Below are 22,002 nucleotides of genomic sequence, written 5' to 3'. Positions count from 1 at the left end.
ATGGTCCGATGTATTGGAATATTTTTCGGTGAGTCGACTTTTTTGTCGCCCCATTTATGCCCCGTTATTTACACGTACAGATGTGGTCTGGAAGTAACCATTCACACTAACTGTTTTTCCAATTATGCATTATTGGAATGTTTACAGCTTTGGCTCACAATGCTGAAGACTTCTTTTTAATCGTAGAATTTAACTTCTTTGTCGAAATCTGGTGTAAATGCTAACACGATTGTAAAAGACTGTTTACCAGTGGCTGTTTTCTGTTTTGAATTAAAATGTGAACTTTTGGCAGTTGGAATTACACAATCTCAAAAACGATGGCTCTCTTGATTAGTATGAAAGGCTGTGTGCCTTTTTCATATTAATTTATGGATATCTCCTCAGCCAGGATTTATGTCCTTATGGAAGACTTTGTTTATGTTTTTGTTTTTTACCCACAACCCTCTGCAAACAGTTGTTGTGAGTGCTGTCAAACTGGCGTCTGCTGGAGCACCAACAGAGCCACCCAAGAAGTCTATAGGTATTGAGCTGATATAAAGATACTGCAAAAAAAAAAAAAACAGCGCTTCCACAATGGCTTCTCATTGAGCGTAAAACTCTGATAGCATGTATTTGATTTGTTCTGTGTTACAGTATTTCATCTCCAGAACTTAGATATTTACTGACTTTTGTCAAAACAGCTGTAAAATAACAACTCCTGAAAGAGTATTTACATATATTAATATTTCTTGCCTCCTGTCTGATTGAATCACCCAGTTGTGTTACTTGTGTTTTAGTAAATAATAACTCAGGGGTTACCCCATCGGGTCAGTGCGGTGCCTGGGTGAAGGAACCTGATGGTGGATTTTTCACGTCTCCCAACTATCCTGAGAAGTATCCTGCAGAGAGAGAGTGCATCTATATAATTGAAGGTAAATAACTTTTTTTTTCAATCTTTAAACTTCTTTCAGATTTCTAGATTTTTGCCTTGTTTTGCATTTCATGTATTGTCAAATTTGTAGTTTCTCACTGTTCTCAACTGTGTTCTTTCAGCTGCACCGAGACAGTGCATAGACCTATTCTTTGATGAGAAGTATTCCATAGAGCCGTCATGGGAGTGCAAGTTTGATCACATTGAAGTTCGGGATGGCCCATTTAGTTTTTCACCAATCATTGGTCGGTACTGCGGGCAAGAGAACCCAGCGTACGTCCGTTCCAGCGGTCGGTATCTCTGGATAAAATTTGTGGCTGACAGCGAACTGGAGGCAATTGGGTTTTCTGCAAGATACAATTTCACTCAAGGTAGGGATGCCTTTTAAAAAAAAAACAACTTCTCATTACTATCTAACCAGATTATTTCCCCTGTGGTTTCTCTGCATGTTCCTTGTAGCTGTTATATAACTGTTCCTTTATCTGTTTTATGGAATTGTGTTGTTTTTTTTGCTAGTTGAGTTGTGTATAGTGAAATAGATTGTGATTTGTGGTATCGATTTGGTTTTTTGCGGTGTATTTGTCAGGCTCCTCTGACAGATAAGCTCGCCCAACGCGCTAAAAGCTGTGCGCTGGGCTCACATCCGAAGAGGGCGCATTTGTAGTACAGGCACACACACGCAGCAGCTGAGGGGGGAGGTTTGACGTTGTCTCCTCTCATCCCAGTTAATGAAAGCTTGTCTTCAGGAGACTACCCTCTGTCCGCTCCACGCATGGACTTTAACCCATGCAGATTTTACTGAGCGTCTACTGGGAGGACAGGATTTAAACAGAAAACATGTCATATAGAGTGTAACAGGATTTAAATTGACATGGTCCGTTTACACATTCAGTGTTTTCTTGTCCCTCTTCGTGCTGACTTTGTGGATTACTTACTCTTTATTCATTACTCCTCTTGTGCCACATTATCTTAGTTTGCATGTCTGCATGCCTCTGTTGGAGTGCGTGTGTAAAGCATTTGTTATTTACTCTTATTGTGTACGTCTCACAAAATCTCAGTAGAGAGGCTAATCTCCTGTCGTCCCTAATTCCACTTGTTAGTGTGAGGATAATAAAGACAATGCCCTAACACTACTCCCTTGTCAGATTTTTAAAAATTAAATGATAAGCAAAGACAGCAGAGTGGAATTTACGATTCCCCATTTAACTTTGTCGAGGTGAAGAACTCTTTAGTATATGTGTAGTATTGTAGATTAAAATCAACATGTCCACACCCAGTTACAGAAACAAACTGAATAATCCAAGACAAACCACAAGAGTGGTAAGAAAGCATAAGAGACTTACAATGGAATCCTCTGTGATTTTTTTTTACAGCTAAAACCTGAAATAATTCATCCATCCACAATTGGGACCTTTAAGCACATTAGAACTTCTCTAAACTAAAAATGGTGTGTAAAGGATATGGATTTTCAAATCAAATTATAAATGTAAAAAATATTGAGAAATGTAAACCAGTGTAACGAAAATACACTTTGAATTTCCACATCTTATTACTATGCTCCCTATTCCATCGGGCAGTCTAATCTGTATGAAGCTGGTCAAGGATTATTAATCCACGTACAATCACTGCTGTGAAGCTTCAGGACATCATTTCTCATTCTCTAATCCTACGTGTTTTGGTTATTATTTAAGAGAGAGCGGGTTATTGCATTGGGATGCTGGCATGAGTCCCTCAAGGTCAGGGTGAATTCAGTACCAACCTAACCCTCCCCTTCCCCCATCCATTTCAAATACACACAGAGTACGGAAATACATGTTCATGTTGAGGTGATATGAGTTGAAAATAAGATAATGTACCCCCTTAAATCACTGTCTACCGGAATGCTATACGGTACACTTCATGACCAAAAGGAAGGATGAATTGTTTGTTTACTTTATTCTTTTAATCTAAGTTTAATGACCGATATTTTGTTGTCTTTGCAGATCCTTACTTTAAAGATGGTGGTGTTCCACCCCCTTTACCCTGTAAGAAAACAGTGCTTTACTCATATTAAACGATTTCTCTTGCTTAATTCAGTGTGCACAGCAGTTTAAAAAAAAACGACATGTGTTGTGGTGCAGTTTGCGAGTTTGAAATGGGAGGACCTGAGGGCATTGTGGAGTCTATCATGGTGTCCAAAGAGAACAAAGCTTTGCAGACTGAGGCTGTGGACTGCAGGTGGTTTATACGTGCCCCTCCTGGGTCAAAGGTAAGTCATACCCAATAATACTGTGAGGACCTCGTTCTCTTGTTAGAATCAGAGCAGACTCAATCTTGAAAACTATGACCAATTGGCAACTTAGTCCCAGTAGTCAAATCTCAAAACCTTACTAACTCTTTGCGTAATCGAATGAGAGACAGCGGATTACTGTATGAAATCTTTGACACTTTCTTCGTGTAGCTGCCATGCAACATGCATCAATAGCTTTTGAAGTTCTCTTTAACAAAATTTGATCTCTTACATATTTTGTTAAAAATCTACAAACAGGGAAACGAGCATGCAAAATTAGAGAGTATTTACTTATGTAGTAGAACCCAGCACAATCAGGTATGTCAAACATACGTTTTACTGTTTTTTATGGACCCATCCAACCGTGAGTATGTGAACATACCGCATGCAAGAGATGGAACCATCAATGACTACAGAGAAGCACAGAAAGTATTTGGCTTTCCTTGCAGATCTACTTACGTTTCTTGGAATACGAGATGCAGAACTCGAACGAATGCAAGCGGAACTTTGTGGCGGTGTACGACGGTAGCAGTTCAGTGGAGCACCTGAAAAATAAGTTCTGCAGCACCGTGGCCAATGACGTCATGCTGGCCACCTCCGTCGGTGTCGTCCGCATGTGGGCCGACGAGGGAAGCCGCAGGAGCAAATTTCGCATCCTCTTCACCACCTTCCAAGAGCGTGAGCGTACCGCCCCGTCGCATCTTCACTCATTCGTTAGCGCCTACATTACTATTGTGTAAATATAATACATTTTTAGACGTAGTGAAAGTTCTCCCGAGAACGTATGTCCTCCTCAGTGCATCTTTAACCGTAACTTTTCAGCCAAGGCCTATCAGCTATCATAACCTTCACTCCCTCAGAACAGTATGTCCATACTTTGTAAACCTGCACATATAAACCTGCGTACGTATAAAGCAAATGGTATATGAGATCAAATGAAATAGGTGTATTATCCATCAGTGCACTGAGCCATTTACCTTGGATTTATCCCACTGTCTTTTATCTTCCTCAGCTCCATGTGAGGGAGACACTTTCTTTTGCCACAGCAACATGTGTATAAATCACACACTTGTGTGCAATGGGATCCAGAACTGTGTCTATCCCTGGGATGAGAATGGTTGCAAAGGTACGTAGGTTTTTTGAGTATGACCAGTAGACTTATAGAGTATCAGCAGGAAACTGATGCCTTCTTACAAGGATTATCTATTATGATAGTTTGTCATGCCCTCTGCCTTGAACTGATTGGCAGAATTTAGTTAAAAGAATAACAGGGAAACTTTTGTGTTGATGGCTTCCAGGCCATTTAGAGTTATCAGTAATCATTAATGCCCATTTTTGTTTTCCGGCAGAGAAAAGAAAACCTACCATCTTGGAAAGTCTGGACAACACTAACGTGACAATAATTGGAGTGACCTGCGGGGTAGTTCTCATCCTGCTCATCGTGTCCGTCATAATTCAGATTAAACAGCCACGCAAGAAGTACATCATTCGGAGGGGTGACTTTGACCCTACCCTGTTACACGAGGCTCTCGAGCCCCCGCACTACGAGCTGTGCACCTTGAGGCGGGCGGTCTCGGCAGAGGCCTGTGACATGCAGGATGACTTCCACAAGCTGCGACGCTCCTCCTCCAAGTGCATCCACGGGCACCACTGCGGATCGCAGGTGTCAAGCACTCGAGGGAGTCGCAGCGACTTGAGTTTGCGGGACGCCGCGGCGATTCTCTCCGAAATGCAGTCCGCGCCCCAGACCCCCGTCTCTCACCACACCACACCCATTGGCCGCAGGAACATCCTGGTGATGAAACACAGCTACTCGCAGGATGCCGCCGAGGAGTGCGACATGGACGATGATTTAGACGACGATCCCGTCATGAATCACGGACGAGTCCGAATGGAGAGGACAGTGCACCGGTCAGTGTCCAATGACTTTTGATTTTCATCTTTTTTTCTTCTTTTCTCTTCTTTTTTTTTTTTTTTACATGCATGACACCGTTGCATGGAAGTTTGGTTGTGAAAGTGCTGGTTCTTATCTGTGTATTCTTTTTTTGGTTTTATGTTATGTGGGAGTATATTCGCCAGATTTGCCTATATTGGAGGCTTTATTTCCACATTGTGTTGTTGCTGTGTATTTATCTATTCAGTACATATTTTGTTTCTTCATGACATGTTTGGAAAGGATTACATTACAAATGACAGTGTTATTTTAATATTATAATTTATAAAACATAAGCATGCTTGCACACACGCACACACAGACACACACACACACACACACACACACACATCATTTCAAATTGTGGAAGCTGCATGATTTTTTTTATTTTACCATTTTACCATTTTTCCTTATTTTTTTATATGTATAATATACACTGTAATCAAACAAATTGTTTGTGCATTTACCTGGCTCAAACAATTGTTATGTGCAAATTTTGTCCAAATGATGATATATGTTATTCAGTTGACAGAATGCCTACCACACAATAACAAGGCTCAACAAGACAAGCAATACATAAATGAAGAAAGAAAATATATTTGCTCTGTGCATGTCCTCAGTGAGTTTATTATTCATTTCATTACTGGCATGTTTGTTTGACGTCATATTTTGAAATGTGCAATAAAATATAGTTTTGATTCCTTGTACTTCGCACAATGCATGAAATTCATTTTGGAAAATCACATTCCCTGGATTCTTTATTTCCTTTTATCCCTCAAAAAATTTCATTAGACTGTACAATACGTTGAGTATTTATTTACCGAAAGACTTTGAACCCCGCCGGACATCTGGTCCCAATTCATAGTATCCTGTAAATTTAATCGTTTTGTTTACGTAATATAATGCGACGTCATGTTGCCCCAGATTTCAACAACAATTGTGGTCTACTGATGTGTATATTGTTTGAAACTAAAGGCTTGACCATACGATTGTTTATGTCCTTAGTTATCGTTCAAAAAACTTGGAAATCCATCTTTACGGCTGGACTTGTTCTTTTTAAGCCATTCTCTGCAATTCGGGCCTCATTCTCGCAACGATATTAATGTCGTTAAAATAAACATTTAAATGGTTACAGCCCGTTATTGTATTGCTCTTTTCAGGATAAATAAGCAAAGTTTGATTATACGTTGCGATCAACATTGTTAATGCATGGGGACTGACTTGTGAAAACGTGGAACTAGTCAGAACTGATCTACGAGACATAGTCGGGACGGGTTAAGTGACGCACAGCAGGATTTAGCTCTGCCGGTCGCCCGTCACCTTAGAGTATGAGGCTTTTGCTGTTTCAGTCCAGTAAAGGAATTGTCGGCACTGGTTAAAACTTTTGGACAAGTGGCAAAGCAAGTTTACGCTTGTCTGAAAGAGCGTTGAAGTTAAAGCATCTAGCTAGGTTAGCTTCCAATAACTACCACAGGGAGGTCATCTCATTCAAATCCACCCCTTGAGTTAGATAGCTGGTCTCAAGTATTGTTATGTCTGAATTTGACTCCGTGTCAAGCCCTTTGAAAGAGAAAACTGATGTACCAAGTGGCACTCCGGGCAGCGGTCTCAAAAAACGACTGGGAATAATCGCAACTTGTGCTGTGGGCGGATCACTGGTTGCCCTCTATGCAGTTGCAGGACCATTTATTGCACCGGCATTAAGGAAAATTTGTCTTCCGTTCGTTCCTGCAACCTCTGCACAGGTCGAAAATGTACTAAAAGTATTGCAGACAAGATCGGGATCCCTTGTGGATATCGGAAGTGGCGATGGAAGGATAGTAAGTTATTTTACCGCTTCATTCAGTTCTGTTAGTTTTGGTCAATGCTGAATAAGTCGCACTGACAGTCCTCATTTTACGTAAACGGAGATCCATGGGATTCCTTTTTGACTTAACGCAGCTAATAAACCCATAAATGTACGGCCCTTTCTTAAAATTCATGTAAAAATCAGAAGAGTAAAATGAAACTGACTTTAAACCTTACTTCCAATGATTCTTTTGTTGTTTTCTTTTGCCCATCTTCTTCTTTCATCTGCTGTAGGTTATTGCAGCAGCAAAAAAGGGTTTTCAGGCGGTCGGTTTTGAGCTGAATCCGTGGTTGGTCTGGTATTCACGGTACAAGGCATGGAGGGAAGGGGTTCATCGCGGTACTTCCTTTCACAGAGCAGACCTGTGGAAGGTAAACACAGAATGTTGTTGAGTGTTGTTTTTTTTTGTTTTGTTTTTTGTTTTTTTAAGATTTACCTAAGGCTTCAGTGAGACAATGGTAGTCTGGCAAGAATGTCAATAATTCAATAAGGATATTCTTTTCACTGTATTTGTATTTTTTCTTTTCACTCTATTTGTGTTTTATGCATTGCTGATTTCCTGCCATGGACATAGTAGTCCTCATTTTATCACGAGCTTTCACATGCCCGTGACAATCTAATAGTTTATCAGCAGCATGGCAATGAGTGTGATTATCTAGTTTTACTTGACAGTTTGTATTTGTACGAAGAGAACCAGAACACGCTGATTATGTTAGTTTTTCCTGAATTGCAAGCAAGATTCCACTCCTCACGTGTACAAAGCAATGTGCCCTTGCAAGTTAAATGAGGTATTTGACTGAATATCCATCTCTCTTTTTAGGTCAGTTTTGCTCAGTATTCCAATGTAGTCATATTTGGAGTTCCACAGATGGTGAGGGGTTTTTTTTCCCCACTTAACTTTTTCAGAAAATTAAATCTCTACATTTTTGAAACAAACAAATACCCAAATTGTTTGCTTCACTCCACAGATGGAGCAGCTTGAAGACAAGCTTCAAAGAGAGCTGCACATCTCCGCCAAAGTCGTCGCCTGCCGTTTTCCTTTCCCGACTTGGACCCCTGACCACGTTGCTGGAGAAGGAATAGATACTGTCTGGGTGTATGACGCCAAGGCTTTTAAAACAAGAACAGTAGTCAAAGCTACTGAGGGACTGTAATTCTACTAATGTAAGGGTTTTTTTTTGGTTTTTTTTACTTTTTTCACTTTTTTCGAGTCTTCAAGAATCAACCTTTGAATATATCTTATGTTCTTAGGACTGATAATAGACTTGTGCAAGTCTACTATTTGCTGCTCACACTGGTGCAAGCTCCGTCTAAATCCAGACTTATCTTCTTTATGTTTAATTTCAGATCTCCTGCACTGACTTATTAAATGATAAGAAAAAAGTATCTAGTGTCTGTGTCTCTCATTTTTTAGTGTTATAAACACCCGTAAAGTACCTGTAATTGCACAGTTCATCAACGTATTTTCAATGAGATTTTGTGCATTTGACTTGATTAATGAACGACGAACTGATTATTATTTAACTCAGATATTACTCTGTTGTAACTCAGATCTAACCCTGCATGAAACATCCAGTTCAGACATACACTCACTAAATAACGAGTCCCAGCTTCGATGTCTGAAGCTCTATTAAATGCAACTTTTTGTTGTGCATTATCAGACGTTGCAAACACAAAATCATATGCACAATAATGTCGTGAAACGACCCGAACATTTCAGAAGTGCATTGTGATGGTTTAGGCTGAATTGGAATAGGACTGTTTTCTGAACTCACCAATCGGAAAATTAATGGTAACTGTGGTACTCCTGCGCATGCGTGCGAAGCTCTATACCGTAAACTCGCTTGGAAAGCTCTAGTCAATTCAAGGCCAAGCGATGGAAGCTGTTTGTGTTGGCGAAATATGGTAGCAACTAACAGTTTGATGAACCGGCGTTAATCCCCGTTTATGGGGGATTTGAAAGACTAATTAAAAACTAGATACTCTCAGAATATGTGGTGTTCAGACTGAACGCCACTGCGAGATGTTTTATTTTTTAAACTGACAGATAGGTCCATTTTTCGATCAGTCGGTGCTGCCAAATTGTGTTATGTGTTTACTGTAAAGAGGAGAGTGCGTCACTATACAAGATGGACACTGCCGAGGAAGGTAAGCTAGATAGCTAACATATGGACGAGAGCTTCTCATGTTTAGTCAGTTATTCATGTGATCGTTGTTAAGCTCATATGACAGTTATGTGTAGCTTATAGTTTAATTTGTGGCGGAAGTCACCAGAACACTCGGAGCTGTTTGTTCCGCGTTTGAGCACCTAGCTTAGCTGGCAATATGTATGCTAACTCAGCTAATGGTAGCAGTGTTAGCTAGGCGCTAATAAGTGGCCCAGTCTAAACGGACAGAACGTTATTGATCATTGTGGTTAATCTGGTGGTTTGCTGTTGTTGCTGTTAGCGTGGCATACGCTGATTTCACAAGTTTTATGACTTATCGGGCTGTATTTTACAAACTGTCATTGTTGTAACATCAGGTCTTTTGATTGCTCGTTCAGTGGTATCAATTGAAGCTACTAATTCATCGACACTCACCCTGTGGGTTATACAACCTGTCACAACTCCTCCCAAGTGCCATCTGTTTTTGCTATTAGAAAAATAGCGACCACCAGACTCGTAGACAGTATTTTAAACTTTTGAAAGTCCCTCATTATTTCCAAATGTGGTCTTTCTTTTGCCAGTTACGTAACCAGATCGTTAACTACTGTTAGTGGCGGCGTGAGAAGCACGCCTCGCACTTTTGGATTTATGTATTTTATGCTTTAATCAGACCTCATATTTAACATTGCTTAGACGGCAGTCATCCGTTCCTTAGGGACATACTCTGAACCCCTTTCATTATCTGTGTTTTGTTGTCCTGTATTGTCAAATGTATCTACCGTGTACACGGTGATCCATATGTACCCAGGTTAGATTGAACTTTAGAAGTTCTGTTCTCTGTTATCCTTGAATTAATGTCGTGTACCCAGCTTCAGAACATGCAGTACACATACTAGTTCAGAAGAGAATAAATCAGTTGCCACGAATTGATTGCTATTGACAGACAGAGAAAATTTCCCTGGCTGAATGCAGAATGAATCTGATTTGCTCATGTGGTTTTACAGCTGATATATGCAGGGTCTGTCGGTCAGAGGGAACTCAAGACAAGCCTCTCTACCATCCTTGTGTCTGCACTGGAAGTATTAAATTTATTCACCAGGAATGGTAAGAATTTTTTTTGACTATGTCCATGTGTGCATCAGAATTTTTTATTAACATATCAGTAGTGAAATGTTATTTGATTTTTTTGGAGCGTGTAGAATATCATAGGGAGACCTTTTTCAAATCATATCTCAAGAGAAGTGTATATTTGAACTGTGCATTTGAGATCAGGTAAAAAATTACTAGTAAATATGTTAAGCACATCATGAGTACAGATTTTAAAGCGATCTGATGGCAAAACGTAGATAAGTAATGTTTATTTTGTAGAGTACAGGATAGGATCTGTGATGGCTGAAGTGTCAGAAACAAGACTGCGTTTTAGCTGCGTTGCAGGAAGTGGGTCAGAGTGAAATAGAAAACTGGCCACAGTGTAAACCAGAGGGTAACAGTAGTTGCTGTGAATTACAATTTGAGCTCTATTCACTGAGAAAGGGCTTGACCACCATTTAGAGACTACACCAATTGTAAAGGTTCAGTTTAGCTATTGTGAAGCAATGCGTCACTTTGAGGAACTTGCACGTTTTAGATTTCAGGAGTATGAACAGGATAGTGCCATGCTACTGTGTCGAACCAAAGCAAGGGGTTTTGTGTGTGTGTGTGTGTGTGTGTGTGTGGAAGTGCACACTCACCCACACCACTCTGCTCTGTCTCTAATGTTTTTACAGCTTGGTTCAGTGGCTGAAACACAGCAGAAAAGAGTACTGCGAATTATGCAAGCATAGATTTGCTTTCACACCAAGTAAGTAACTCATTCTTATGTATATTGTTTTTTTAGGTGGGAGCTGGTAGATATGAGAGCTTTATGCATTTAAAATAGTTCTAAAAATAAATTTTAACGATGACTGTTATGCCATCTGATTGACTTAAAACAACAACAAATGTGCTTTGATCTGCCTTTGCTTGTCTTTACTGTGGTCAGAGGAAGTTTCTCTCTTCAGAGCTATTTGTCACACACACACACACACACACACACACACACAAGCACACAGATGTTTGGGGACTGCGTAGGTAAAACATCACTGCAACTTTCCAAAAGCCTTTTGAGATCTCAGTGAGTGATTCCGTACATTTCTCCAGAGACACTTACATCTGGAATTGAGTCTTACATAAACACATCCTCTCTCTCTCTCTCTCTCTCTCTCTCTCTCTCTCTCTCTCTCTCTCTCTCTCTCTCTCTCTCTCTCTCTCCCCTCCTTCCTTCCTTGTCGTTTCTCATCGTTTTTTTTTTTTCCCGTTTTGGATATGTGCCATCTCTGTTCATCCTCGTGGCCGGTATTTATTACTCGCAGCTAAGAAATCTCATAAAAGATGCTTCACGAGCATTTCTACCCTGGCTTTTATCTGTATTGGTTGAATTAACTCTGCAGGGCTCAGTCTTTTTATTGCGATGTGTTTTGAAATGGAGGCTGGTTTTTCATCTTAATTGAATGAATGAAGTGCCTAATATATCAGAGCTTTAGACTTGACTTGTGCTGACAGGTTTCATTTTTGAAAAAGAAGTAGCGCTATGCCAGTCACTGTTCTTTTCGCTTTGAGTGCTCAATTCCTGAAACAAACCTTTGTGTTCCTATATATGCCTGAATGCTGAAATTCAGGACTTTAACATGTGATCACTGGCTGTTCATATGAAATGTAGCAGTAAAACTATTTTCATCCTGTGTTTTCTTCTCTTTCCCAGTCTATTCTCCAGACATGCCTTCCCGGCTTCCGGTCCAGGATATTTTCGCTGGGCTGGTTACCAGTATAGGCACAGCCGTCCGATACTGGTTTCACTACACGCTCGTTGCCTTTGCATGGCTGGGAGTTGTACCTTTAACAGCATGTAAGTATGGCTAATGGTTATGAACTGGTATATACTAGTAAACACATGCAAATGTTCCATGAAGACTGTAACTGCAGAGTGGAGCTGAAATATCAGAATATTAGGGGTGTAATCATATACAAAACTCATTCAGTTTGCGATACGCACTGAACGTGCAGAGTACGGAACAAAAAGCAGTCTGGTGTGAATACATGCGCTGTTATACCCCTCCTGAATACGAAAATGATTAAATCATTTAGTGGTTGTTTGTGCCTGAGTTTCCTGTTTTGATGAGGAGTAATGGAGATGTATGTGGGCTGGAAAGTGCCGTTCCTCCTCACAGTTTGTCTTCCCGCTGCTCCTCCGCAGGTCGCATCTATAAGTGTCTGTTTACAGGCTCAGTGAGCTCCCTCCTGACTCTGCCATTAGACATGCTCTCCACGTAAGTACCAGCTACAGCAAAGCCTTTGAACTTCACTCTTTGAACATAAAAATGTGTTTTTCCTCTGTCGGGGACCGCGTCGTTTCCCCCGAACAAGGGCCTGTCAGCTTCTCCCAACCTGTCCCGTCATCTCGACTTCGGCTCTAAGCGGGAGATGCTCGCAAACATGATGCTATGAGTGAAACTATTATTTATTTTTTTTCCGGTGGATGAGGATAACGAAAGAAACGATTAATTGTTTATAGAAACAACAAATCAGCCCGCAGAATGGTTGAGATGCTAAATAGCAGTGAAGAGACACGTTCTTCATCTAAAGTTTGAGTCCCAGCTCCGCCATAGTTTTTGATTGTGACTTCACAAGAGTTCACAAGATCACCGTTGGTCGTTTTTCCTCTGAGGACTTGTCACCTCCATTCACTAGTGGTCAGTGATGGTCAGACGGGCATGTAGCTTTAGTTTGAGTTAGATCCAAGATTCTTTATTTTCATGTGTCACAAGTACAATGGAATGCTTACTCCCCACTCACTCCCACAGTTTCCCAGTAAGTACATAATAAGCACAATAAAAGAGAAGTAAGTACATTATAATAATAAGTACAATAAAGCACAGTCAAAAAGTACAAAACAGTGCAAAACAGTAAAAGTACGATAAAAAGTGACTAAGAGTTATGTGACTAAGTAAGAGTTATACTATGGTGGGTGGTGCAGAAAAAGATGAACAGTTGCTCATTCAAACTCATTATGCGTCAATACCATACTGCAATAGTCATACATAGAAGCCAATGATAGGCCGTACACCTGACAGAGCAAAGAACCAGAAGGAGAGCGCTCCGACCGAAAAAGCCAACGTTTACGGAAAAGACGTTATAGCTCTCCTGTTTTTTTTTTTTCTCAGGGAAAACCTGCTAGCGGACTGTCTGCAGGGCTGCTTCGTGGTGACCTGTACCCTGTGTGCTTTTATCAGTCTGGTGTGGCTCAGAGAGCAGATCGTCCATGGAGGGGCTCCTCTGTGGCTCGAACAGAACCAGCAACAACCTGCCAATGCTGCAGGACAGCCCAACGAGGTAAAACACACGCACGCACACACACACACACACACACACACGCTCAAACACTCCAATACACTCTCTGCCAAGGTACAGAAAAGAGAGCCCTACCAATCACAGACTAATGTGCATGAACACACAAAGGCACTCAGACACTGCCAACTACACAGTTTTGCTGAGGTCCGCAGAAGCAAATTTGCTGAAGAGTAATATTCCTCTGGGGACTAATTAGGCACTGTTTGCCATGACCTTCTTTCATTATTTTGTTTTTTTCCCTTCCAGTTTGCTTTAATTATCATTTTGATCCAAGCAAACACACCAACCTATTCCACTCTCTGTTAGCCTAAAGTAACTCGTTACTGCCCCTGTCTCTGGAGATGTTTCCTTTTGCTCGACTCTCTTTCTCTCTCTTGTATCTGGCTCAGGCTCCTGGCCCAGGAAACGGGGGAGCTGAGAACCAGCCCATGCCGGCTCCAGCTGACCCCCCGGCAGAGAACGCGGCGGCGGCGGCGGCTGCTGCGGAGGTTCCCGACATCCCGCCAGACCCGGCCGAAGATCTGGAGCTTGACAACGAGGATGAAGAGGAGGCAGGAGCGGAGGATGTTGCAGACGCCAACAATGGAGCACAAGGTTCAGCTCAACAAAACAATGCCACTGAAATGAGCTTCAAAACGAATTTTGGTCCGTGTTTCCAAAAAGTGTTTCTAGCACCAAGGAAACCAAGGACTCATAAATCACAGGTGTGAGGTCTTAGCGAATATCAGCCGTGTGTTATTAGACCTGCGCTTCAAGAAAAAAAAAAAAAAGAGTGAACGTATAGGTGAACCAGTTCGCTCTGGGCCGGTATGTTAGTCTCAGGGCCATGGATAGTGCTGTTGTTGGTATAGCTGGTGAATGAGTGCTCTTTGTGTTCTCGGCCGTAGATGACATGAACTGGAACGCTCTAGAGTGGGACCGCGCTGCAGAGGAGCTGACGTGGGAAAGGGTGAGTCTGGCTCTTAATATACTCAAGCGCATTTCACCGCCCGTCCGTCACTCTCGTCCCCAGACTTTCTCATTTAATGTTCTTTTCTGTTTGTTTGGGTTTTTTTTTTTCCTTTCGTTTGCAACAGATGCTAGGACTTGACGGCTCTTTGGTTTTCTTGGTGAGTAATTTGTTTTTATGTGTATTTCACACGATGAAGTTGCTGCCTTATTCACACCCCTCCCCCCCATTTTTTTCATTTTTTTTAATTTGCTTTAAGTTTGTTTTAAATCTGTCGTTTTTTTTCTGTTTGAAGGAGCACGTCTTCTGGGTGGTCTCACTGAACACACTCTTTATCCTGGTGTTTGGTATGCATTTTAAAACTTCCTTTTCATACGGTCATCCAGTTTAGTGTCTTAGTAGATTGCAGTTTACTGAAACCCTCCCTTCTCTTCGTAGCTTTCTGTCCATACCACATTGGGCATTTTTCTGTGGTGGGACTTGGCTTCGAGGAATATGTAAGTGTCATTTTTTTTTTTATCGCCTGGCATAGATGTGCTCAAGAAGAAAGCACCACATTTTAGTGTTAAAGGCATCATTAGCATTCTTGAAGTACAGCCGCCAGATACATCAAGGCATTTGCTGATGTGTATTTTGATGGTCTTGCGTTGTGTGTTTTGTAGGTTCGTGCCTCACACTTTGAGGGTCTCATCACCACCATTGTGGGCTACGTCCTTCTGGCCATCACGCTTATTGTCTGTCACGTATCCTGTTAAAACCTTCCCAATGTCAGGCAGCACTTTTAAAGGCAGCTGGTTTTAGAGATCTTTTTAATACTGACTGGTATATGAGAGGGTAATTACCACTAAAGCTCCGAACATACCAGCCAGGGCACGTTGGCCAGTGTAATCTACCAAATCTGAAACTTCAGTCTCTTAATCTTTGCCTTCTCGTTTCACATGTGGGTTTATTCAAACTTTTTGAGCTGAGTTAGTAAGGAGTGGCATATAGTTTGTGTGTGTGTGTGTGTGTGTGTGTGTGTGTGCGTGCGAATAGCAAGCCTTTTCCTTAATGAAAATCTCAGGGATTAGCTGCATTGGTGAGATTCCAAAGATCACGCCGCTTGTTGGGGGTCTGCTACATAGTCGTTAAGGTGAGTCTTTTCAGCACTTTCATTACAAAATCGCATCCAGTGCACATTATAGACTATCGTAAGAGAATTAAACTGGTTCACTAAAGCAAGCTGAAAAATTTTTACCTGCTATCAATACCTTGGTCCAGGTCATTTCAATATTTGTCGTACAGGTTTTGCATATTGTAAAATCCTGCATTGATTAATAAGACTAATATAAATTAACTTTGTTGATTCTTCTCCATGAGACATTATAAGCTTTATTTCTGTGTTTACTTTTGAGATCAATGACATTGACTCTCTGGTCTATTGCAGGTCTCTCTGTTAGTGGTGGTTGAGATCGGTGTGTTCCCTCTAATCTGTGGCTGGTGGCTCGATATTTGCTCACTGGTAATTCAAACAAATGTTTGGTTAGCCTAAATATAACCTGAACAGCAACAGATTAGACCTTCACCTCCAGCGCATCTGAAACGCACGGTCACATATGGTCGATCCTGAAGCCTTCGTAGAGATAACAAAACTGCTTCTTTTTGTAGGAAATGTTTGATGCCACACTGAAAGACAGAGAGTTGAGTTTTGAATCAGCTCCTGGCACAACCATGTTCCTCCACTGGCTTGTGGGAATGGTCTACGTCTTCTACTTTGCCTCCTTCATTCTCCTTCTGAGAGAGGTATGTTCGACTTTGTCCACCTCAAACGTATTGAGGCAGGTTATTTTTTTTGTGTGTGTGTGTGTGTGTGTAGCGCATGGTGGAGAGATTTGGTCGAATTCGGCCGGAAACACAGTCGACTCGGTGCTCGTTGCCACGCTCATTGCCTTGCGACCGTCTTGTCTTACGGCAGGTGCTCAGGCCTGGCGTCCTTTGGTTTCTCAGAAACCTGAACGATCCTGATTTCAATCCAGTCCAAGAAATGATCCATCTGCCCATATACAGACACCTCCGAAGATTTATTCTATCAGTGGTGAGGAGAGACCTGTACCTGTTTTCTTTCCCTTTTTTTTACAAAATCAACACTCCAGCAAATCGATCCTCCTCTTGAACATTTTCACTCTCTCTCATGTCTGTCTTGTGTTTCAGGTTGTGTTTGGGTCCATAGTTCTCTTAATGCTGTGGTTACCAATACGGATAATCAAGCACATCTTACCCACGTTCCTTCCCTACAATGTGATGCTGTACAGGTAAAAAAGCCTCACGATCACCAGCTTATGCAGTTAGATAAATATAGGATGATCCCTAGGTCATTACATCATGTTACATCACTAGACAGTTTGACTTTAGTGTTTTTTTGTTTCTAAGACTTGCCCTGCTTAACCAGGTGCATTACATCGCCACGGCGTTCCTTGTTGCCACGGCGTTAAAAGACAGGAGTAAACGCGTTTAGGTTAGGGCTGGACGTTTCTGCATTGTGAGGCATTTGCTGTGCATGGTTTAGACTCAGAACACTAATGCAGGTAGTCAGTAGCGGGTGAGCATGTTGCATCATGTGCGACACGAATGTCAGCATTCCCTCGGGGCGATTGCTCGAAAAGTTGACTTAGGTTAACCTTATTTACCACAACAACACCTATCTTTTCTCCCTATTTCCCTTTCTCCACTTACACGTCTCTTGGTTTTCTCTCTCCCTCCCTCTCTCTCTCACTTTCTCTCTCTCTCTCTCTCTCCCTCTCTCTCTGTGGTTAGTGATGCCCCAGTGAGCGAGCTGTCACTGGAGCTTCTCTTGCTGCAGGTGGTCCTGCCTGCTCTGCTGGAACAGGGACACACACGCCAGTGGCTCAAAGGTCTGGTCCGTGCCTGGACTGTCACCGCTGGCTACTTACTGTAAGCCGTCCATCTCTCTTCTTCTTCTTTTCGCCTCAAAGCAGACCTCGTTACAGCCAGTCGCCAGAACGTGTCGAAGGGAAATTTTAACGAATGCTCTTTGTCCCGGTAACAGTGAAATGACGGATTAGGAATTAGGTGAATTTTGACATGCACACCTTTCTTAACCAGTGTGCTCTGAATTCCTCTGAACAGAAGGTTTTTGACATAATCATTTTCGAACCAAGCTTGCGTCCTGATGTCCATCGCACCGGGGCTTTAACAGCAAGAGTCTTTTGTCCCTGCAACCCCATATAACTGTTATTCCTAACCACCACAGAGACCTCCACTCTTATCTGCTGGGGGATCAGGAGGAGAATGAGAACAATGCCAATCAGCAGGCCAATAACAACCAGCAGGCCCGCAACAACAACAACGCCATCCCAGTGGTGGGAGAGGGACTGCATGCCGCGCACCAGGCCATACTCCAACAGGGAGGGCCTGTGGGTTTCCAGCCCTACCACCGGCCAATGAAATTCCCTCTCAGGGTAAGATTAAAGCTACTGCCCAATCACATTCTACCTCAAGGTGTCCATGAGTCATGTTCTCTCCCTAGGGATTACAGCGTAATTTAAGTGATTTAAGGTTTACTAGCCTTTGAATAATCTTCAGTCAGTCTACCCACAAAGTTATAGTTAAATAAGTAGTCATGTATTTGGTGTGGATTTCACACAGAACGGATTTCATACGGACGTTTTTTGGGTTTTTCTCAATGTTTCTTCCCCTCTCACTTGCTTTCTCGTAGATTGTACTGCTTATTGTGTTCATGTGCGTGACACTGCTCTTGGCCAGCTTGGTGTGTCTCACATTACCAGGTGAGAATGATCTCGTCCTCTCTCAAGTTTATTCTGTACTGACGCCCCTCCGATAAGAAACGAGGACAGTAGGGACGTCGAACGTCCTCTTAAAACGTTAGCGTTATGTCCTTAAATTCTCAACCCCCTTCTCTTAGCCTGACATTCAGCAGGTGACAGTTCTCTTCCCCCCGTCGCATCGATCTCATTGTACTCAAACGCACGTTCCCGGTTTTGTCCCCTCAGTGTTCGCCGGCCGCTGGCTGATGTCTTTCTGGACGGGCAGCGCCAAGATCCACGAGCTGTACACGGCGGCCTGCGGCCTGTACGTGTGCTGGCTGTCGATCCGAGCCATCACCGTCCTGCTGGCCTGGATGCCTCAGGGTCGCCGGGTCATCCTACTGAAAGTCCAGGAGTGGACGCTCATGGTACTGAACGGCGGCCAATGCATTCACGCCCCCCCCCCCCCCCCTTCTCGCACCGGCTGGAACGTAACGGACGGGCCGAGCGTTCGGTGGTTTGTGCCGATATGGTTTCGGTCCCGTTTTTCTGTGCTATACATAGCGTGCTTGTCAGAGCGGAGTTGCGGAAGATTAGAGAGAATTGAACGCAGGAATCTGACCTCTGCGGAGCTCTTTGTGCGCACTGCTTATGTGTACTCAAAATAATCACACTGTATGATCAACAAACAAAGCTGTTGAGCCCGGTCTAAGACCTAATGATCTATGGACGTTCTTTAATCCATGTTGTGCTCAGTAATCTCTCTGCTTGCTCTGCCTTTTCTGTAGATCATGAAGACCCTGATTGTAGCGGTGCTGTTGGCAGGGGTCATTCCCCTCTTACTGGGACTGCTGTTTGAACTGGTTATAGTGGCCCCGCTCCGGGTGCCGCTGGACCAGACCCCTCTCTTCTACCCCTGGCAGGTAAGGCTAACCCAGCCAGCCAATCAGAAGCCTTCAAATGGCTTTCACGAATCAAGTCTCGCATCTAAACCTTTAGACATTTTCTCTGAGTGTTATTGTTACTATGGCTGCTACATTTGTGCTTTTTGAAGACATTCTTGCAAAATGGACGGATTAAATTGGTTTACAGAATTTCAGCGTGGAAGAACATTTGAGATGAAATGTTACCACTACCAGTGAATTTGAACAGCTGTCGGTGGAAATTGGAAAGCTAAACAAAAATCTTTTAAGGGTTTTTTTTCACAGATTGTTTTTTTTTTTTGAGAGTTTGAAATAAAGTTACAGATAAACATGTCAATACAAAATCAATATACTTCAAAGAAAGCTAGTGGAAAGAGAAAGTGAAAGAAAGCTAGCGAAGGAGAATGAGTAGGTGTCCCCCTGGAGATTTGTTTGTATGCAGACAGGTGATCCAGGAAGTGCAGATTAACAGCTTGTGAGTCCTGTGCATCCAGGACAGCCGCCCAGGTACTTTTCCGATCAGTTTGTTGACGGAACAGTACGTGTTTGGCAATAACACTGGGAAGTGTTCTCAGAATTTCTCAGGGTCAGTTTGTCCTCACTGTCTCTGTTTACCAGCTCCCGCACGACAAAGGCATTCTAGATCCTGTCAAATACTAGTCTGACGGGGTCAATAAGAATAAAAAAAAAATCAGCATTGAGTACAGCAGCACCTGAGTGGTCCATTGTCCGTCAAAGTGGGTCCGACCCCTTTTTCTGTTTATGCAAACGCGACGAGAGACTTAATGGCACGGTTTGTGTTTATCTGACAGAACACGTGCACTTGTTTCATTTCAAGTTGTTCAGTTGGCGCTTTTGCTCTGCGACTCTACTTTTTTTATGTTTTTTGGCTGTGCTAGCAGTGACCCTGTGTGTGTGTGTGTGTGTGTGTGTCTGTCTGTGTCTTTGTGTGTCTGTGTCTGTGTGTGTGTGTGTGTGTACATGCTCGTGCTCCACAGGACTGGGCGTTAGGAGTGCTGCATGCCAAAATCATAGCGGCCATCACGCTGATGGGGCCTCAGTGGTGGCTGAAGACTGTCATTGAACAGGTGAGAGTATACTCATACCCACCTGCCTCATTTCTGCCAAGGACTGGGGCTGACTGCTTCCAGGGCTGGAACACCCATCTGCCAAAAGCTTAGCGTTTAGCCCCCGGAGCAGAGGAGCTGAGGGGAAAGGCCACGCGGAGACCCTCGAGGAAACGGCCGTTACGCTTAGAGCCAACGTGTCCTCTGATACGAGAGAAACCGAACATTCTGTCAGCTCTGTTTCCCCATCTGTGATGTCACAAGCCTTTATTAGATTCGTGTGGTAACTCTACCTCAGATATGAAGAGTTGAAGTGTTTGATGTGAAACTAAAGTCGTTTGAAGATATAAACAAGTTAGAAAACTCGTAAAAGTGCAAGGCTCGAGTTTCCTATCTAAATATTGTAAGTGTTTTCAATATGCTGTAACCAAACAATTACAGCATGATGAATCATTTGAAGTTTACAACGGTTCTCATATCAGTTTGTATGCAATCTTTAGTTACGCAGTGGTGGCCTAGACTTAGACCAAGCCACCACTGGTAACGTAACAGTGTTTTTGCCTTTCAGGTGTATGCCAATGGAATCAGGAACATTGACCTCCATTTCATCATCCGTAAGCTGGCTGCTCCAGTCATCGCTGTGTTGCTGCTTTCTCTGTGTGTACCTTATGTCATTGCTGCTGGCGTCGTGCCCATGATCGGTACGTTCGAGAAACATTCCAATAAATTGTTTTAACTACTAATAAAGACACCAGATACACATAATCAGCCCGATGCCTTCGTACCAAACCCCCCCCCTCCTAATTCAGATGTATATGTGGATTAGAAGAGAGAGAATTTATTTATTTTTTTTGTAAATAGATGTGTCTCTCTCTCTCTCTCTAAATAGGCGTTACCATGGAGATGCAGAACCTGGTGCAGAGACGAATCTACCCGTTCTTGCTCATGGTAGTGATGCTGATGGGCATCCTGTCGTTCCAGATCCGACAGTTCAAGCGCCTTTACGAGCACATCAAGAACGACAAGTGAGTGTTGGCCCTCGTGCACAAGCAGACCCTCGGCACCTTTAACTTTCACTGCACACACTCTCACAGCCTGTGGCCCAGTGGCACTGACTGGCCCGTTACAAAGCACTCGATTCAAAGTCTGAATGGAAGCCGTGGGGAGGAAAGTTCATGGGCCGTATAGTTCAGTTTGACTTGGCTTTGATGTGCGTTAACTGCCTACCTTTATTGTGTTTCACTCTTGTAAACTGTCAGGCTTATCGTCCGGTAGCAGGCGCCTTCACGCAGGTTTTTTTTTTTTCCTTTATCTCTGTTTTCACTCAGGTATCTTGTCGGACAGAGACTTGTGAACTATGAACGCAAAGCTGGCAAACCCAGTCCCGCCGCACAGAGCAGCCCTGCGCAGGAGTAAAGACCCCCTGGGAACGGCCCAGAGTTGGCGTGTGTATGTATGTGTGCGTATGTGTGTGAGTGTGCACGTATGCTAGCGCGTGTGTGTGTGTGTGTGTGAGTACGAAAGAGAACCCCCTCTGCCCCCCCCCCCCCCCCCCCCCCCCCCCCCCCCCCCCCCCCCCCCCCCCCCCCCCCCCCCCCCCCCCCCCCCCCCCCCCCCCCGCCGCCCGCCTGCTCTGCTCACCTGTACCTGTGTATATTTGTCATCTCGTGTCCACCGCGACGCAGACGGCTTTCCCTGACTCCTCTAGCCTCTCTGATCTTGCCTGCATCATGTGGCTACACGTGTAAAGACACTTACGCGTGTAG

The 22,002-nt window shown here is 43.1% G+C and overlaps 3 protein-coding genes across 5 annotated transcripts; all 3 read left to right on the top strand.

The window, feature by feature from the left end:
* LOC115812113 (neuropilin and tolloid-like protein 1) lies at positions 1-5,112 on the top strand. The gene is made up of 9 exons (XM_030774604.1): positions 1-28; positions 455-520; positions 777-911; positions 1,033-1,281; positions 2,893-2,934; positions 3,031-3,158; positions 3,629-3,857; positions 4,192-4,305; positions 4,529-5,112. The coding sequence occupies exons 1-9, from the start codon at positions 1-3 to the stop codon at positions 5,110-5,112; spliced, it is 1,575 nt and encodes a 524-aa protein (XP_030630464.1).
* A 1,377-nt stretch (positions 5,113-6,489) lies between these two features.
* Positions 6,490-8,115, top strand: atpsckmt (fATP synthase c subunit lysine N-methyltransferase). The gene is made up of 4 exons (XM_030774603.1): positions 6,490-6,932; positions 7,195-7,332; positions 7,782-7,832; positions 7,930-8,115. The coding sequence occupies exons 1-4, from the start codon at positions 6,645-6,647 to the stop codon at positions 8,113-8,115; spliced, it is 663 nt and encodes a 220-aa protein (XP_030630463.1). The 5' UTR covers positions 6,490-6,644.
* A 734-nt stretch (positions 8,116-8,849) lies between these two features.
* On the top strand, positions 8,850-21,652 carry marchf6 (membrane-associated ring finger (C3HC4) 6). 3 transcript variants are annotated; one of them, XM_030773210.1, is made up of 26 exons: positions 9,091-9,109; positions 10,113-10,212; positions 10,875-10,948; positions 11,888-12,031; positions 12,380-12,452; positions 13,347-13,515; positions 13,923-14,127; positions 14,421-14,482; positions 14,610-14,642; positions 14,778-14,829; positions 14,921-14,979; positions 15,145-15,225; positions 15,546-15,614; positions 15,909-15,983; positions 16,130-16,264; positions 16,437-16,556; positions 16,673-16,773; positions 17,276-17,413; positions 17,733-17,940; positions 18,198-18,267; positions 18,493-18,674; positions 19,035-19,169; positions 20,168-20,257; positions 20,805-20,937; positions 21,126-21,261; positions 21,565-21,652. In XM_030773210.1, the coding sequence occupies exons 1-26, from the start codon at positions 9,091-9,093 to the stop codon at positions 21,650-21,652; spliced, it is 2,751 nt and encodes a 916-aa protein (XP_030629070.1). The 3 variants fall into 3 exon arrangements, with proteins under 3 accessions (XP_030629071.1, XP_030629072.1, XP_030629070.1); XM_030773211.1 differs by lacking the exon at positions 11,888-12,031 and having other exon boundaries at positions 8,850-9,109; XM_030773212.1 differs by lacking the exons at positions 10,113-10,212; positions 10,875-10,948; positions 11,888-12,031 and having other exon boundaries at positions 8,850-9,109.
* The last annotated feature ends 350 nt before the right edge of the window (positions 21,653-22,002 follow it).

Source organism: Chanos chanos, chromosome 5 (genome assembly GCF_902362185.1).
Source record: "Chanos chanos chromosome 5, fChaCha1.1, whole genome shotgun sequence".
NCBI classification, from domain to species: domain Eukaryota; kingdom Metazoa; phylum Chordata; class Actinopteri; order Gonorynchiformes; family Chanidae; genus Chanos; species Chanos chanos.
Note: the sequence above shows the minus strand (reverse complement) of the source record. Positions and strands in the feature narration are given on the sequence as shown.

What these genes read in the sequence shown, in the direction of transcription:
- LOC115812113 (XM_030774604.1), top strand. Translation starts at nt 1, where the DNA reads ATGGTCCGATGTATTGGAATATTTTTCG. An exon ending in GTGCATCTATATAATTGAAG is followed by an intron (nt 912 to 1,032) that starts GTAAATAACTTT and finishes GTGTTCTTTCAG; the next exon opens with CTGCACCGAGACAGTGCATA. An exon ending in TGTTCCACCCCCTTTACCCT is followed by an intron (nt 2,935 to 3,030) that starts GTAAGAAAACAG and finishes GTTGTGGTGCAG; the next exon opens with TTTGCGAGTTTGAAATGGGA.
- atpsckmt (XM_030774603.1), top strand. Translation starts at nt 6,645, where the DNA reads ATGTCTGAATTTGACTCCGTGTCAAGCCCTTTGAAAGAGAAAACTGAT. An exon ending in ACAGAGCAGACCTGTGGAAG is followed by an intron (nt 7,333 to 7,781) that starts GTAAACACAGAA and finishes CTCTCTTTTTAG; the next exon opens with GTCAGTTTTGCTCAGTATTC. An exon ending in TATTTGGAGTTCCACAGATG is followed by an intron (nt 7,833 to 7,929) that starts GTGAGGGGTTTT and finishes TTCACTCCACAG; the next exon opens with ATGGAGCAGCTTGAAGACAA.
- marchf6 (XM_030773210.1), top strand. An exon ending in GACTTGGCTTCGAGGAATAT is followed by an intron (nt 14,980 to 15,144) that starts GTAAGTGTCATT and finishes TGTGTTTTGTAG; the next exon opens with GTTCGTGCCTCACACTTTGA. An exon ending in TCCAGGAGTGGACGCTCATG is followed by an intron (nt 18,675 to 19,034) that starts GTACTGAACGGC and finishes CCTTTTCTGTAG; the next exon opens with ATCATGAAGACCCTGATTGT.